General features: G+C 40.4%; 1 protein-coding gene across 4 annotated transcripts in view; it reads left to right on the plus strand.

Moving 5' to 3' along the window:
- Window positions 1-14,275, plus strand: part of cadm1a (cell adhesion molecule 1a) — a 327,178-nt gene that overhangs the window by 254,696 nt on the left and 58,207 nt on the right. For all 4 annotated transcript variants that reach the window (XM_065286942.1, XM_065286943.1, XM_065286944.1 and 1 more), the window contains exons 6-7: window positions 4,560-4,718; window positions 12,581-12,677. In XM_065286942.1, coding sequence (XP_065143014.1) covers window positions 4,560-4,718; window positions 12,581-12,677 — 256 coding nt within the window. The remainder of the gene's footprint in view (window positions 1-4,559; window positions 4,719-12,580; window positions 12,678-14,275) is intronic.

Here is a 14,275-nt window from a genome sequence, read left to right on the forward strand (position 1 = left end):
ACTGTTCCACCAATCCCTATACTTTTTTTTTTACAATAAATTAACTATCAAAACAAATATTTTACATTTTTGTGTTAAATTGTTAGTATGTTCATGTACTTTTAATATAACCACATACACATTATACAGATTTTTAATTGTAAATTTAGATGAATTTGTATGTAATTTAAGAAAACTGAAAAGAAAACCCTATATAAGTCATATAGAATTTTCCTGTTTAAAAACATAGATTTTCTGTATTTTGTTAATAATGACATAATACTTAACAGTCAAGCTGTTGATTGACAGATAATGTTTGTAATTTGCTGAGTTTTAATTATAATTTTAAATAATGGTAAGCCACCATAAAAAATGTAGAGTAATTGGTCGTAAAAATAGGATCTTTTTCTGTCCTAATAAGACTTACCCATCAAACAGTTAAATGTGAGTACCGGACATTTAATTAATGGTCGGATCAGTGGAGTTTTTCACCCCAGTGCTTGTGTTCAGCAGCTATTATACAACAGCAGCTCATTTGTGTGTGGCTGTTTTGTTTTTATGTAACATCAATATATTATTGGACAGTCAGACAAATGCGGCGTTAAAAATGAACGAGTTCAGCTCTGCGAGACGGACAGAAGGACATGAATATTCTGGTAAAGCGGAACGGTCAAAGGATTGAAAAAACTGAGGACTTGAGAAGAGGAGGGCCCTTCTCCTGACACCGGCGTTTCAGCGCTGGCACTCACTGGCTGGAAATTGCTTTTGGCCCTTGCGCCTTTTCGGATTTATTTTTAATTAAATGTCCTCATCATTCAGCCTAATTACCTCTAGGATAATCAGGCTTTTTTAAATATCATTTAAAGGTTACACCCATACAGCCTTGGAATGTAAACTCAACCTCTCCCTCGATGTAGTGCCTCATTTTACCTCACACACACACACACACACACAGTCTTCCAGCTCTTATCTGCATATTGTGTTACGTTAAGTACTTGTGTTTTATATCCAGCTCCATTGTTGATGCACACCTGTCTCATAAGACTAGTTGAATGAACGTCAAGAAACAATGAGCAGTTAATTTCCTCCTGTCAAACGACATCGGCCCGCTTATTAAAAATATAAGCTCGTTTCAACGTGACAACTCTACACTGGAAAATACAATAGTTTGATTTAGAATTTATAAAGGCTTTAGGGAAGTTTGCTAAATACTAATTTGCCTCCTGATCTCCAGGCTGCCATCTTTAAAAGAAGTGACTTTCTTTAGCAAGGCGTTGAAATGTGGGAAGAGCAAATTAGAGGGAGCAAAAAAGTGAAGAAACGGTGAATTCAATAGGGACAAGATCTCTTTTGATATTCAGCCCACTGTATCGCTGCAGATCGGGACTAATCAGAGCTCCTTTGCATTTCAAAAAGAGAGATGTTATTGAAATGAAGAAATGTCTGAATGACAGTGATTGACCTGTGATTATCTCTTTATCAGCTGTGACTGTGGCATTGTGAGAGAGAATATAGAGGTGGTGCTGGGCTTGCAATGAGCTCTGTGTCTTCTCTTATTCGAGATATGATTGTCTGAATATCCATTCATTTCTGATAATGCTGAATGTCGGAAGTCTGAATGCACAAAGGATGAAGAATAAATATGAAGTTTGGGAAATATTAAGGGGTGCAGTACTGTCTCTGGACATTTTTATTATTTAACATTTTGAATAAGATTAATAATAGATCTAAAAAGATACAGTGAGGTCATATCACCCTGTAGCCCATGACTGGTTGCCCACTGAAGCTATGTGGGGTTGAGCCGGGTCAAACTAGATTGCTGCTGGTAGAGGTGTTGCATGGAGTGCTCACCCTGTGGGTCCTAACACCCCTGTATACTGATGGTGACACTATACTGTCAAAAAGCATAATTTTGGTGTTGAGATGTTAAATAGAGGTCTTGACTCTCTGTGGTCGTTAAAAATCCCAGGATGTCTTTCGAAAGTAGGGGTGTGCCCCAGCATCCTGGCCAAATTTGTCCATTGGCCTACTAATCATCCCCATATATACTGTACTATATATCACTCTGTCTCCTCTCCACTAATAAGCTGCTGTATGGTGGGCGTTCTGGAGCGATATGGCTGCCGTCATATCATCCAGGTGAATGCTGCACATTGGTGGAGGTTGAGAAGAATCCCCCTTTCATATGTAAAGCGATTTGAGTCCTGCAGAAAAGCGCTATATAAATGTAACACATTATTACATTATTATTAAAAGCTGAGTCAACTATTCTGTTTTTCTATTTGAGTCGAAACACAATACTTGTACAATATTACAGGCCTGCTATTCAGTTGAAACACATTAAAATATAAATGCAAAATTAAATTTGGGCCCTTATTACATTAGGACAGAAACCAAGGAGATATTATAACCCATTTATGATGTTAGTTGGACCACCACTGTGAAAACATCATGTCCATTTGAAAAAGCATCAAATTGACCTCTCATTTGTCGATGTTACCAATACATTACAAATCACTTAGTCCTCCTTGTCTCATTCGAGAGTTATGTTAGAGAAGTTATGTCTTAATAATTAATATAAGAATTTCTTGAAAAAAAAGTTTAACCTTTTTATACCTTGGGTCTTAAGAGAGCCAGGATGTTATTAATGGCAAATTATAACAGCGTATATTTTTTGCAATCTGTTTGATACCCAAACGCTATTCTATTTTGATGGATGTAATTTTAAATGAAACATTAGGACAGTTTTATACTAATGAGTAAGTTGCATGGCGCTTTTCCATTGCATAGTACCCCACGGTTTGGTTTGGTTTGGGTCAGCTTACTTTTGGGGGCCTTTCCACTGGGTGCAGTATGTAGTACCCAAATACTTTTTTTAGTACCACTTCGGTTGCGTGACTTAAAAACACTGTAGATCACTGATTGGTCTGAGAGAATCTTCACTACCAGCATCATCGCTATAATGTAAAAGATTAGCTAGCTTCATGCTAGCTTGCGTTGTCTCGAGTAAACCTGTTGTCATCTGTGCTCTGTTGTAAGTCCCCAAACTCCCTTTTAGCGATATAAAACATCCACAGGTTGAGAATCAGGAACACCATAACAGACTTGTGGCGGCACATTCGCGAGGCGCACGTCTGCATATATGCTTAAATGCAACTTAAATGAAGCTCAGCGGAGTGCGTCGACTGACGCCACGGCTGTTTTACAGAAACTGTCATGTGAGACAGAGGTAGTGATAAACGCGATGTGCAAACATCTATTTGTGGTGGTCAATTTTTATTTTGTGGCGGAGTGAGATATAAATGAATGTATGGGAATGTACAACGACGCTCTCACATGTATGATGTCACAGCAGTATGCAATATAATCCCTCCCACTGCGAACTGTTTCTAAACTCGATGGAAATGCTAACCAAGCCAAAGTGAGGTGAGCTGGCCTGACCTGACCCAAATCAAACCGTGGGGTTCTATGCAATGGAAATGCGCCATTAGATATATATTCTTGTTCACTAAAGACCCAAATATCTCCTAATGTGATTGGCAAAACAATCATCCATTGAGTTAACATTTACAGGTGTCCTGTACACTGTCAGAAAAAAACCCCAAAAAGGTACAAAACTTTACCTTTATTATAACCTAAAGACCTATTGTGTACCTTAAGGAACAATTTTGTATTACTTAAATTTTAGGGGTACAAAACACATAACTGTATACAGGTACACAATAGATACAGATAGGTATAGTAACCGATCAGTAAGTAATACTGATTAATTATGTATGTAAAAGTACAGACAGGCTTATAACAGTATATAAATTATTATATAAATTATTATCATTATGCTTACAATTAACATGATTTTAGCATTTTATGAAATTGTTGGTCCCTCGTCTTTTGAAAGAACTGGTTCTTCTAAGTAATGTACAGTTTCAGTTTCATGTTTTGATTTGTCTCATCTCTCGCACTTATCCTTCTATCCAATTCATTTTTTTAATGGAATGGTCAAGTGGATTTTTTCCTAAGAAAAACACAAACAGGACAATAGGTCCTTTTCTCTTTCTCTTGCTGTCTCCTCGTCCCTTTCTCTCGTTCCACCCACGCCTGTGTCGCTCCTCAAGCCCAGAGCAGTAATTGAGTGATGGAGGTCTGTGCGGGGCTGTGCAGCCATTGTCTGGAGCCACACAATGACTCCGAGTCTTTTGTGTTCTTCATGCCCACTTCATGCTGTTGAAGGAGGGCTGTGGGTCAAAGGCGTCCACTACAGCTATTATATCTCACTTCATAAAGCACAAACACAGCATCGCAGCCCACACACTTACCAATGAGTGACAGCTGCATAACAAACACTGACAGCAAGCGGTTCGGGGCCGTTACGACCGCGTGTCCCGATGCACACGTGAGGTGGTTCTGCAAGGTGCCATTGATTGTATTCAAGTCTTTGATGAGCTACTGTACTATACATGTAAAAGGCACTAGGGGAACTATACGGTGGCCTTCATCTTTAAAATGCCCAAGGATATTCCCATGGTAATGAAAGATATTACATCTAAATTCTGTTTCTTATTTGTTTCCATCTTTCACAGGGAGGTCTAAAGTGGAGGTCACGTACGACAGGATGTACACTGTGACTAGTTGGCTGAAGTTAATCGTCACAAGAGAAGATGATGGAGTTCCTGTGGTGTGCATTGTGGACCATCCTGCGGTCAAGGACTTCCAGGCACAAAAGTTCTTGGAAGTACAATGTGAGTGAGCCGAGAGGGCGTTTGAAAGAGTGAGAAATTGAAATGAGTTTTAACACACGTAAGATTATAGACACGTTGCAAGATTTCATCTCTACACAGTAAAAGCTCGAGGTCAGGGATATCTTTGATGGAATAAAGGTGTTATCTTTTGTCTTTGTGTTAGAAATCAGTCAGGCCTGTCCTTCTCCTGTGAGAGCGGACGTTCTCTTAGCTGTCACTCGGCCTGTGATGAAAGATTAAGCATGTTTTTGCGCATCGGTAATTCAGCCATGACACGCTGCCCAGTGATTGTGCCTCTGATTGGAGGACAGCCTTGGGCACTGTCTTTTTTTTCAGATATAGACTCGATTTTTGAAAGACGCTTGCTTTAAAGTATTATCATCACAGAGTTTAGATCATTCACTAGAACAGAATGATCTACTATTATTTCATTACAAAGGTATACATTGTTTTTGTATTAGATTCGAACTCATGTCCTTTTGCACTGTTAATGCAATGATTTACCATTGAGCTTTAGAGGAGCACTGTTATCTATTACCAGAGTTATAGAGATATAGTTTGTTACTATGCGATTTTAATGGCAACACTACAATAAGGTTGTATTTTGCTAGCATTAGTAATTGCATTAGCTTACACAAATTAACAATGAACAATGCATCTACAGCATTTGTTATTCTTAGCTCATGTTAATTTTACAATTTACAAATACATTTTTTAAATCAAAAGTTGTAATTGTTATGCACAATGAACTTACACGAACAATTAAATTGGCATTAACCAACATTAACAAAGATTAATAAATGCTGAAAGGCTTTATTGTTAGTTCTAATGCATTTACTAATATTAACAAATACAATCTTATTGTAAAATGTGACTTTCAATTTTGCTTTTCTTTTTTTATTTTGTTCTTTCAATTTAGTTAGGGTTAGGGTTCATATTTTTTATTAATTTTTAATTAATTTGTTTTAGTTTTCTGTGTGTATTTTAGGGATGCCAAAGCACCAAAGTCCCTGTAAAGCCAATCTTGAAAATTGTTTCTAAACACATTATAAATGTTAGAAATTTATTCCTGAAACATGCCACAAAGACTGTAAACTGTCATGAACGTGGATGTGGAGGAACCCAATTGCAGACTGACATATGAAACGAGGACTTTTACTATACAATAAATCACAAAACAGGAAAACAAAACACACGGTGGGGAACAACAGGACTAAACACTAAACTAGACAAAACAGACTTAGACAAACTCGACATTCGATTGACAGGACTGAAACAACTGGAACAGACTAGCTGAACAAACTTGACAAGATTAGCTACTGCTTCAAACAAGACATGAACATCTCCGATCAGACGAACGCGCACAGGACAATAGACACCGGGGCATTAAATAAGGGGGCAAATCAAGAGGGTAGCAGGAGTACATAATCAAGCAATAATGGGATGATTATTGAGGAGACAAGAGGGGTGGGGTCTAGAGACGAGACAGAGAGCGAGCACTTGGCCTGAGTAAGATAGACCATGCGCCCTCAGACAAAACATGGTACTGTCAGAGCCCTGTCACAATGAACTAGAAGCTAAGACAAGATCATGACAGATTATAAAAAGATAATGGTTCTTCTAAGAACCTTTGTCTGAATGGTTCTTTGATAGGCGCATAGGTTCTTGTCACATGACCTGCGGTGCGCTTGCGGCATTCTGAAAAGATGAGATGTTTTTAACTCGTACGCACCAGGAAATAATTAGTGCGTCACACCACATGCACGCTGTGACCGTGTTGCTTCCATTATGGGCGCGCATACCGCGTGCCTACATTTGAAATAGCGAACTTGAGCGTGCAAAAGACGCTATATGTAAATGGCACCTTAGACTGTTTTCTGAGTTGCGGATTTTTAGGTGGGCCTAAAACGGCGGCTCGATTATGCACTTGACCCCGCCCCTAAAACAATCACAAGCATCCATACAGATTGTAGTTGTATTTGAGAGTTAACCCTCTAGGCGCCACGGTCGACTTTTGTCGACAAGATGCGTCACTGAATGTAACTGCCGATTTTGTCACATAGGGTGTCAAATTTCGTTCATCCGCCCCCTCCACTAGATGGCAGACATGTCATACTTTATACCGGACTCAGAAAAACATCATGCTTTTATACAAACTCTTAGAGCAAGAGCGCATTGAAGTGCGCAACAGCATAGCTAGTGTGCAAGTGAGTCATTTTATCAGAGCGATAACCTCAGCGAGTTTTTTCAATACATGATCATATAATGGCATCAAAAAAGCTTACCTGCAATGAAGTGTTGGGTCTTATATTCGCTGACAATGATTCTGAAGGGGAATATCTGCCTTCAGAAGATGCTGGTGATTCATTTAGTGACCACGATTCAGACGCGCCCCTGCTTTGCAATCGTGCAGCTGGCAAAGTGAAAGTGTAGCTATACACCAAGCACATGATGAATCCTTTGCCCAATGTCAGTGGTGGGAATGTTACACGGGGTCGGAGAATTCATCGGATTAGCAAGCGTGTTACAGGTGTGGGGAATGAGGCTGGAGGTAATATGCGCGTCCAGTCTTTTTACCGTGCAAGCAATGTAGAGCGAGCTGCGTCTTCCCGAGCGGGCCCTGGGAGTCTGTCGGGCGAGCGGCAGACTTCCAGTGCTCGGTCCCGTGCACCTCATCACAATCACGGCGACAGTAAAGGCAATAGTCCCAGCTGTGCAAATTCTCTCCACTCGGGGCGCATGCGAGGCAGATCTGGCCATGCGGCTCGTAGCAGGAGCAGAGGCGGTGTTACACGGGGCAGAGGAGCCATTATGCATAACGTTAGTCTATCGACGCGCAGATCAGTTTGTTTACTACTTACTATTTACCTGAGCATTCAGTATTGTGCAATATAGCATACAGAAGGTTAGGGACATTTTGGGGGGAAAGAAGTGCTGCATTTTATCATTCAAACATGTGACTTTTCATGAAAATTCAAGATGGCTGCCACATATGACGTCATAATATGCAAATTTAATGGGACATTTTATTCCCCTCCACAAAGTGTGTCATCCTTAATATTTCTCTAATTTACATAAAGTCTCTATCTCTTATCACGTTTAAGATATAGCCTTTTGAAAGTAACATGTCAAAATTAAACGTTTTAGGAAAAAACCTCTGGCGCCTAAAGGGTTAATGATGCATTCAGACCAGCTGTGGTAGAGGCGTCAAGCGCAATGTTAAGTCAATGTAAAGACGCGTTGACGTGCGTCTGGAGGTCTCGCGGCGCGAATGAGGCGTGTAGCATGGCGCGGTACACGCGATTCTGCCTCATTCACGCGTGTAGTTCGCGCAAGTTGAAAAAATTTAACTTTGGTGGAAAAACGCGCTGCATTAACCAATGAGAAGCTTGCTCTAGCAGTGACGTGATTACAAAAAGCGAGCGCAGTTGCAGAAGCCCTAGAATTCTAGATAACTAGAATTCATGCGCGTCTTTCACACGTGAATGAAGCGAGTAAACTCAAAATTTGATCCCTGTATTTAATATGGTCTGCAAGCCCCGGATGTCCTTCAATGCTGGAAAAGCCTTTAGTCCCCACCACATTAAGTTAAAATCATTTCAACTTTTCAGAATGCCGCAAGCGCATGGTCATGTGACAAGAACCAACCGGCAATCACGTTTTCAGAGAGGTTTTAGACGCGAAATGTGAAGCACCTTTATTTTTAAGAGTGAAGGACTACAATATAATATGACATTATATTGTGGTCTCTGATACCTACCACAGAAACATCTGAAATCATTTTGTCTGTGCTATTTAACTGGCTTTCATGCTCACGTCCAACATTTGTCATGCTCCAGGGAGAGCTGGTACACGAGTCATTGTCTGACTCGCTCTTCTTTCAAATTGTGCTGGCAAAACAATCAATGGTAAAAATCATTGAGCGAAGGCGGCTTTAATGGAGTTCATTTTCACAATAGAAAATAGAAAAACATTGGTGTGGATATTAAATAAGCCTGAAATATTGATGACTGGCATGCAAACAGTTTCACTTTGCTGCTCTGCATCGCCTACCCCCTGATACGAGGTTCAACAGCTCGAGGGAAATTAAGCGTTTTGTGTGGCCGCTCGCAGCAGATGATGACGATATCTCGTGTCAATAATTGTGTTATTAGAATTAGACTGACCTTTTCTGCTCGGCACACCGACACTCCAGCAAGAGAGAGCCTAGTGGCGCTCCAAAGGCGAGTGGCCCTGCTTTTCATAGATTTAGCGCACGCGTGCCCGGGAGAGCAAACTTTGGAAAGGAACTAATGCAGGGGAATCTTCAAAGTGAGAAACTTTCAGTCAGAGCCTTTCATGCAGAGAGTTTGAAGATGACAAGGAGAGAAACAGAAGGAGTCTCCAAAGAGCTGAGACAAACAGGTTGATATTCCTCTTACAGAACTTCTGAGCGGGCCGCTCTTTCGCTTCAATCTGGGCTGTCCATCATGGTCGGAGAAATGTTAGCTCTGACAGGGTGTAATTTGGGCAGATGGAAGGCCAGCAGATCACTTTTTGTTGATAGAAGAGGTCAAACGGGAAAGCGTCAAGTTGGCAAAGCACTCAACAAATTTAGTGATTGCTAAGAACACGGTTCAGACGTCAGCCCTGAAGTAATGTGATAAATCCTGTCAGGACATTGAAGCGTTTTTCCTCTTGCACTTTAAAATCCACAGGAGTGTGAAATCTGGGGGTCAAAGTGAAGTCACCGTTTACCCACCCTTCAGTCCATTCGGTAAGAGTCAGTGAAATTGAAAGAGGTGAATCTAAGGGTTATTGTGGGCGACTTTGACGTGGTTTTGGCGAAGCAGTCTTTCGACCTCTATATCTTCAGAGATTTCTCTCTGTGTGGATTTGCTGTAATTCTTTGGCCCTTATGCACAAACACAAGGTCTGCTTCCTTTGCTTACAACGCATACTAATGATTGTTTACCTTACAAGCCCGGTTACATATCTGCGTTTCACTCTGAAATATGCTATTAAACCAACAATACATGCCGAATGATTGCAGTTATGTCATTAAAGTGTCACTCAGGAGCAATTCAAATCTTCGTCCCTACAGTACCTCCATGGATTGTACACACAGCACTGTTGCCTGGGCATCTGTGGAATGCCAGTTTCTGCTCTATTACTGGGAGAATATTAGATTTGGGTTCCTTTGAGAAACTAAAGGGCTGGATGCCAGCCAGGGTTGGAATGGAGCATTTGGGAAGGCATAGATCAGCCATTCCAACCTGTCAGTTTCAGAGGATGAATACCTCAGAGGAAACAAGAGGAAACTCAGAGCGTTCGTTTTAGCTCACTTACATAACCATGGTGGATTGGCCAGCACTACAATAAATCTGGGAAACTTTAAAGTCGCAGCATGTACTGTAATTTCTCAACTAACATCACCAAATGGAAATAATGTGTGACCCTTAATTTGAAAACACAGGTTAAGCCATTTTTTTGTGATTTACACAAAATCTTCCTACATAATGTAAAGATTATTGACAAAGTAAGGTCTTGTCAAAGATTAAAAAATGTAAAATCAATGACTGAAGCCAGCTTTGATGCTCCTAATCCCATAATTAGATTATGAAATTTCACAGACAGGATCGCATATTATTAATAGATGACGCCCGTTTGCTCTTTTCCATTGGTGACAAGTAAAGCCGCCAGTGTCCCTATACATCTTGAGTCTTGAGTCTGCGTAGTAGCGATTTCGCAACCAGTCCTGCACAGTAGTGAGCAGGAAGTAAAGCCGCGAAATCAAGGCCCCGCCCTCGCTCTGGCAGAATGCGCATATCACAGCTGTCAATCATTACGTGACAACAACGTTTTTATAACTTATTTTAAAATCAAACATTTGAATTTACATCAGCGTGATATAAACTACAATAAATGACAGAAAACAGCTTCAGAAAAAAGATAATTGAAGGGTAATTAAATTGTTTAGTTGGTCTCAAGTCCCGTTGAATAACATGGGGGAGGCGGGGTTTATGACCTATACTGGGACCAGTCAATGGCGGGCGATCACTTTAAACATTAACCTTTTAAGGGCTTGTTATAGTTGTGCGTAGGTCCTACGGCGTAGCTGTGGCGGCCTAGGTTCCGCGTCGGTTTTCATTCATACTTTTGCGTCGTCGTCCGCGTTGACGTGCAAACATGCGCAGACCGCTGGGAGGCTGTATCCAAGCGTGTAACCACAGTAGCAGCGTGACCGTCAAAGAAGAAGAAGCTTGGCAAGTTAACCCATAAACGAAGAAGAAACAGCAACTTGTTGTGTATGATTTGAGAAGACCAGCAATGATGGAAGTAAATAAACAGCGACTTTTGCTGCAGTTTAAGTTAAATCACTCCTCAACTTGGCTCATCTTTGTTTTCACCGTCGCAAACGGAAATACCTATGATGCAGTTTTTTTACCTGATGGGAGGGGTTCTGGTGGACCAATCACAGCGCTTGCGGTCCACGCAGAACTGACGCGCCATTAAAAATTTTGCGAGGTGCACGTCAGTCTACGCAGAGCTATGCACATGCTACGGATAACCTATGGCGTAGCTACGGCGTCCAGTTTACGCACGACTATAAATCGGGCTTTACAAAGAGGTTTCGCAAACATTTCTTCCATCTGCTATTCGGCAGTCAAACGGATAGCTGTGCACCAAACGCATGTCATTGGTTTAGCCGATGTTGTTATGTCTAACAAACAGCAGTTGAGTTTCTGCTGCCAGTGCCACAGAAATGACACGCTTCACCTTGAAAGAAGGCAGTGGTGGCTGCCTATTTGTTTATTTGTTTTATTTATTTATTCGGCACACCTAACTGTTGTTTCTTGGATCCTTTTATGCCTAATGAAAGGCAAGTAATGCTTTCAGTTTTTGACGCTCTCTCTCTCTGCTCTCATTAGCACTTAGTATTACACAGAGATTGCCGTTTCCTGTTTTTCCATGCCATGTCCTCATATGCAGAAGCACTACCTGCCAAACAGGAAGCTTTTTGGTATTTGCCTAATATTAGACACAACAAAGAAACAGCACAGCAGCCTTGTCAAGTCCATTAAATGCCAAGGGCCGTAAATGTCTCTATGATTTTCTTACATAAGCTGTTTGCCATTAGGTTTCATCATGTCATTAGACCAGCAGACAGACTGAAAAATCCTATTAGACTCCGGTAATACCGTTATGCAAGAAGTTTACGCAAATGGAGAACGAGTGACCACACACCCCTCTCTTTACCCGTATATATATAAAAACTCTGATGTTGTCAAGACACACAGTCCTGGATATTTTATGTGTGAAGGAGCATTAGTTATGTGTCCAACGTCAGTTTGAATGTCACCCCTCCTGCTGCACTGTACAGACACAGTAGGAACTCTAATCCCAGCTGAATTGAAAAAGAACTGAGCCTTGCCAAGAAGAAGTGCACATTTCATGCTGAACATAGCAGCTAGCGCTGAGAGGCAAGGCTGACGCAAGGTGCAAAAAGCCAGCAGGCTACCTGCCGCCAGCCACGGGAGAATAGAGCCATTGAGCAGCCGCTCGCTTTAATAGATATGGCAAAGGGCAGTACTTACAGAACAGAAAGGTCAATGCTAAGAGCTCAAGAATATGAACATTTATATTATTGTGACTCATCTGAATGTATACATGGCATAAGGGTGTATTGATTATGTTTAAATGACTCCAAAGGTTAATACAAAAAGCATGCACGCATCTGGTCTCAAACAAACGTAATACTGAAGAGAAGAATCAAACTGTGAAGAACAATTAAATAAGCGCCGAACAAAGCCAAGGCTGTTAAAAGTTTCATGCCGCCTGGGGGCACGAGACGCTCATGTGCTTTTCTTTCTCCTTTGCAGATAAACCCGAGGTGAAAATCGTGGTGGAGTTTCCGGTGGGTCTCACCAGAGAGGGCGAGAATCTTGAACTAACGTGTCGGACTAAAGGCAAACCAGAGTAAGATTATCCATCTCTGTGGATATTGGGACTTTAGCTTATTCACCGTATCGCATAGGGTTAGATAAGTCCATACATACAATTTTCATCTCCGCACCCACCGCTAGCCTAGCTTAGCACAAAGACAGGAAGTAAATGGCTCCAGCTAGCATACTGCTCCCAATAAGTGACAAAATACCGCCCAAGTAGCAGTGCTTCCTCTTCTGAGAATATAGTTCCCAGTATGTATATTGTTAAAAGATGGCTTTGTCCTTGATGACCTTGTTATTTGTACACGCTGTGACTATACAAATCACAACATATAAATAGGAAAATGTTGGCATTATTTTGTCACTTATTGGGAGCAGTATGCTAGCTGGAACCATTTACTTCCAGTCTTTGTGGTAAGCTAAGCTAGCAGTGGGTGCGTCAGACAAAGTTATGGCATGCACTGAGATGAAAAGGTATTTAAGGACTTATCTAACTCTGGGGGATACGGTAAATAAGCTAAAGGAAAAAGTTTGCATGTTTCTTTAATGTCTAGAGTTTGGGTCAGGGACTCACATATCTGATGGCCAGAGAAACCTAGTTTTGTTGCAAAGCACGCTAAAATATAACTAAAATGTATTTTTTATTTATTTACTCCCAAAAAGTGGTTACCATACAGTATGTGACCTTGTCTGTGAATTCCAGGTTAAAGACTTATAATATAATTATGAGATTTGGAGCATCAAAGTTTGATTTCAGTCATTGATTTTGCATTGATTTCTATCTTTGACATGACTAAATGCACTGTAAAGTATGCATAAATGTCAATGTCAAATATAAGTTAAAAAAAAGGGAAATATCAACCCATTTTAGCTAGTTGTGTCAACAGAAAACAAACACCAAATTTAGCGCAAGATAAATTTTAAAGTAAATACTTAAAAATGAACTACAAAACTGACTAGCGATTGTAGAAAGATCAAATGAAGCTCTTTTAAGCTTATTTTAAGCTGGTTTTGTCTCAAAGTGCTCTGCATTTTTTTCTTTGATGGCTTCATTGTTCTTGCACCATAAATATTTATTTGAATCATGAAGCTTTAATAAACATGAAGCACCTGTTATTTTTCATAGTATGCTGGAATCAGTCCTTCACTAGCAGTGCATGTGCATGCATACTGAAGAGGTGCATACAAGGCCATCAGTTAGAGATCTGTACTACTGAAAAACAAAAAAATCTGTGGCCTATTGTTAAAACGTCCCGCTGTAGTCAATAATTTTATCACTTTATCACAATAAAGTCATCTTTGAGCATCATAATAGCATATATAAAAGTTTTTCTGTGACAATGTAACTCTACACCCTTGCCTCACTTAGTATACGTGGATATATGAATATGCAAATTAGTCCCGCTTCTCTTCAATTGCACAGCTCAGAACATACATATACAGTATACATATGCATATATTCATATATATACATATATAATATGCAAAATGCAAAATGATAAAATTCAATGTCAGGTGATATATTTTCTTTAACAGAATTCCCCTTTCAAAGCCTACAGCGAACGGCTGGTTTGGACTACAGCCATCTACTTCCCGGTTGAATGACGTCAATAAAACAGTTTTTGACTA

The sequence above is a fragment of the Paramisgurnus dabryanus genome, chromosome 18 (assembly GCF_030506205.2).
Source record: "Paramisgurnus dabryanus chromosome 18, PD_genome_1.1, whole genome shotgun sequence".
Classification (NCBI taxonomy): Eukaryota; Metazoa; Chordata; class Actinopteri; order Cypriniformes; family Cobitidae; genus Paramisgurnus; species Paramisgurnus dabryanus.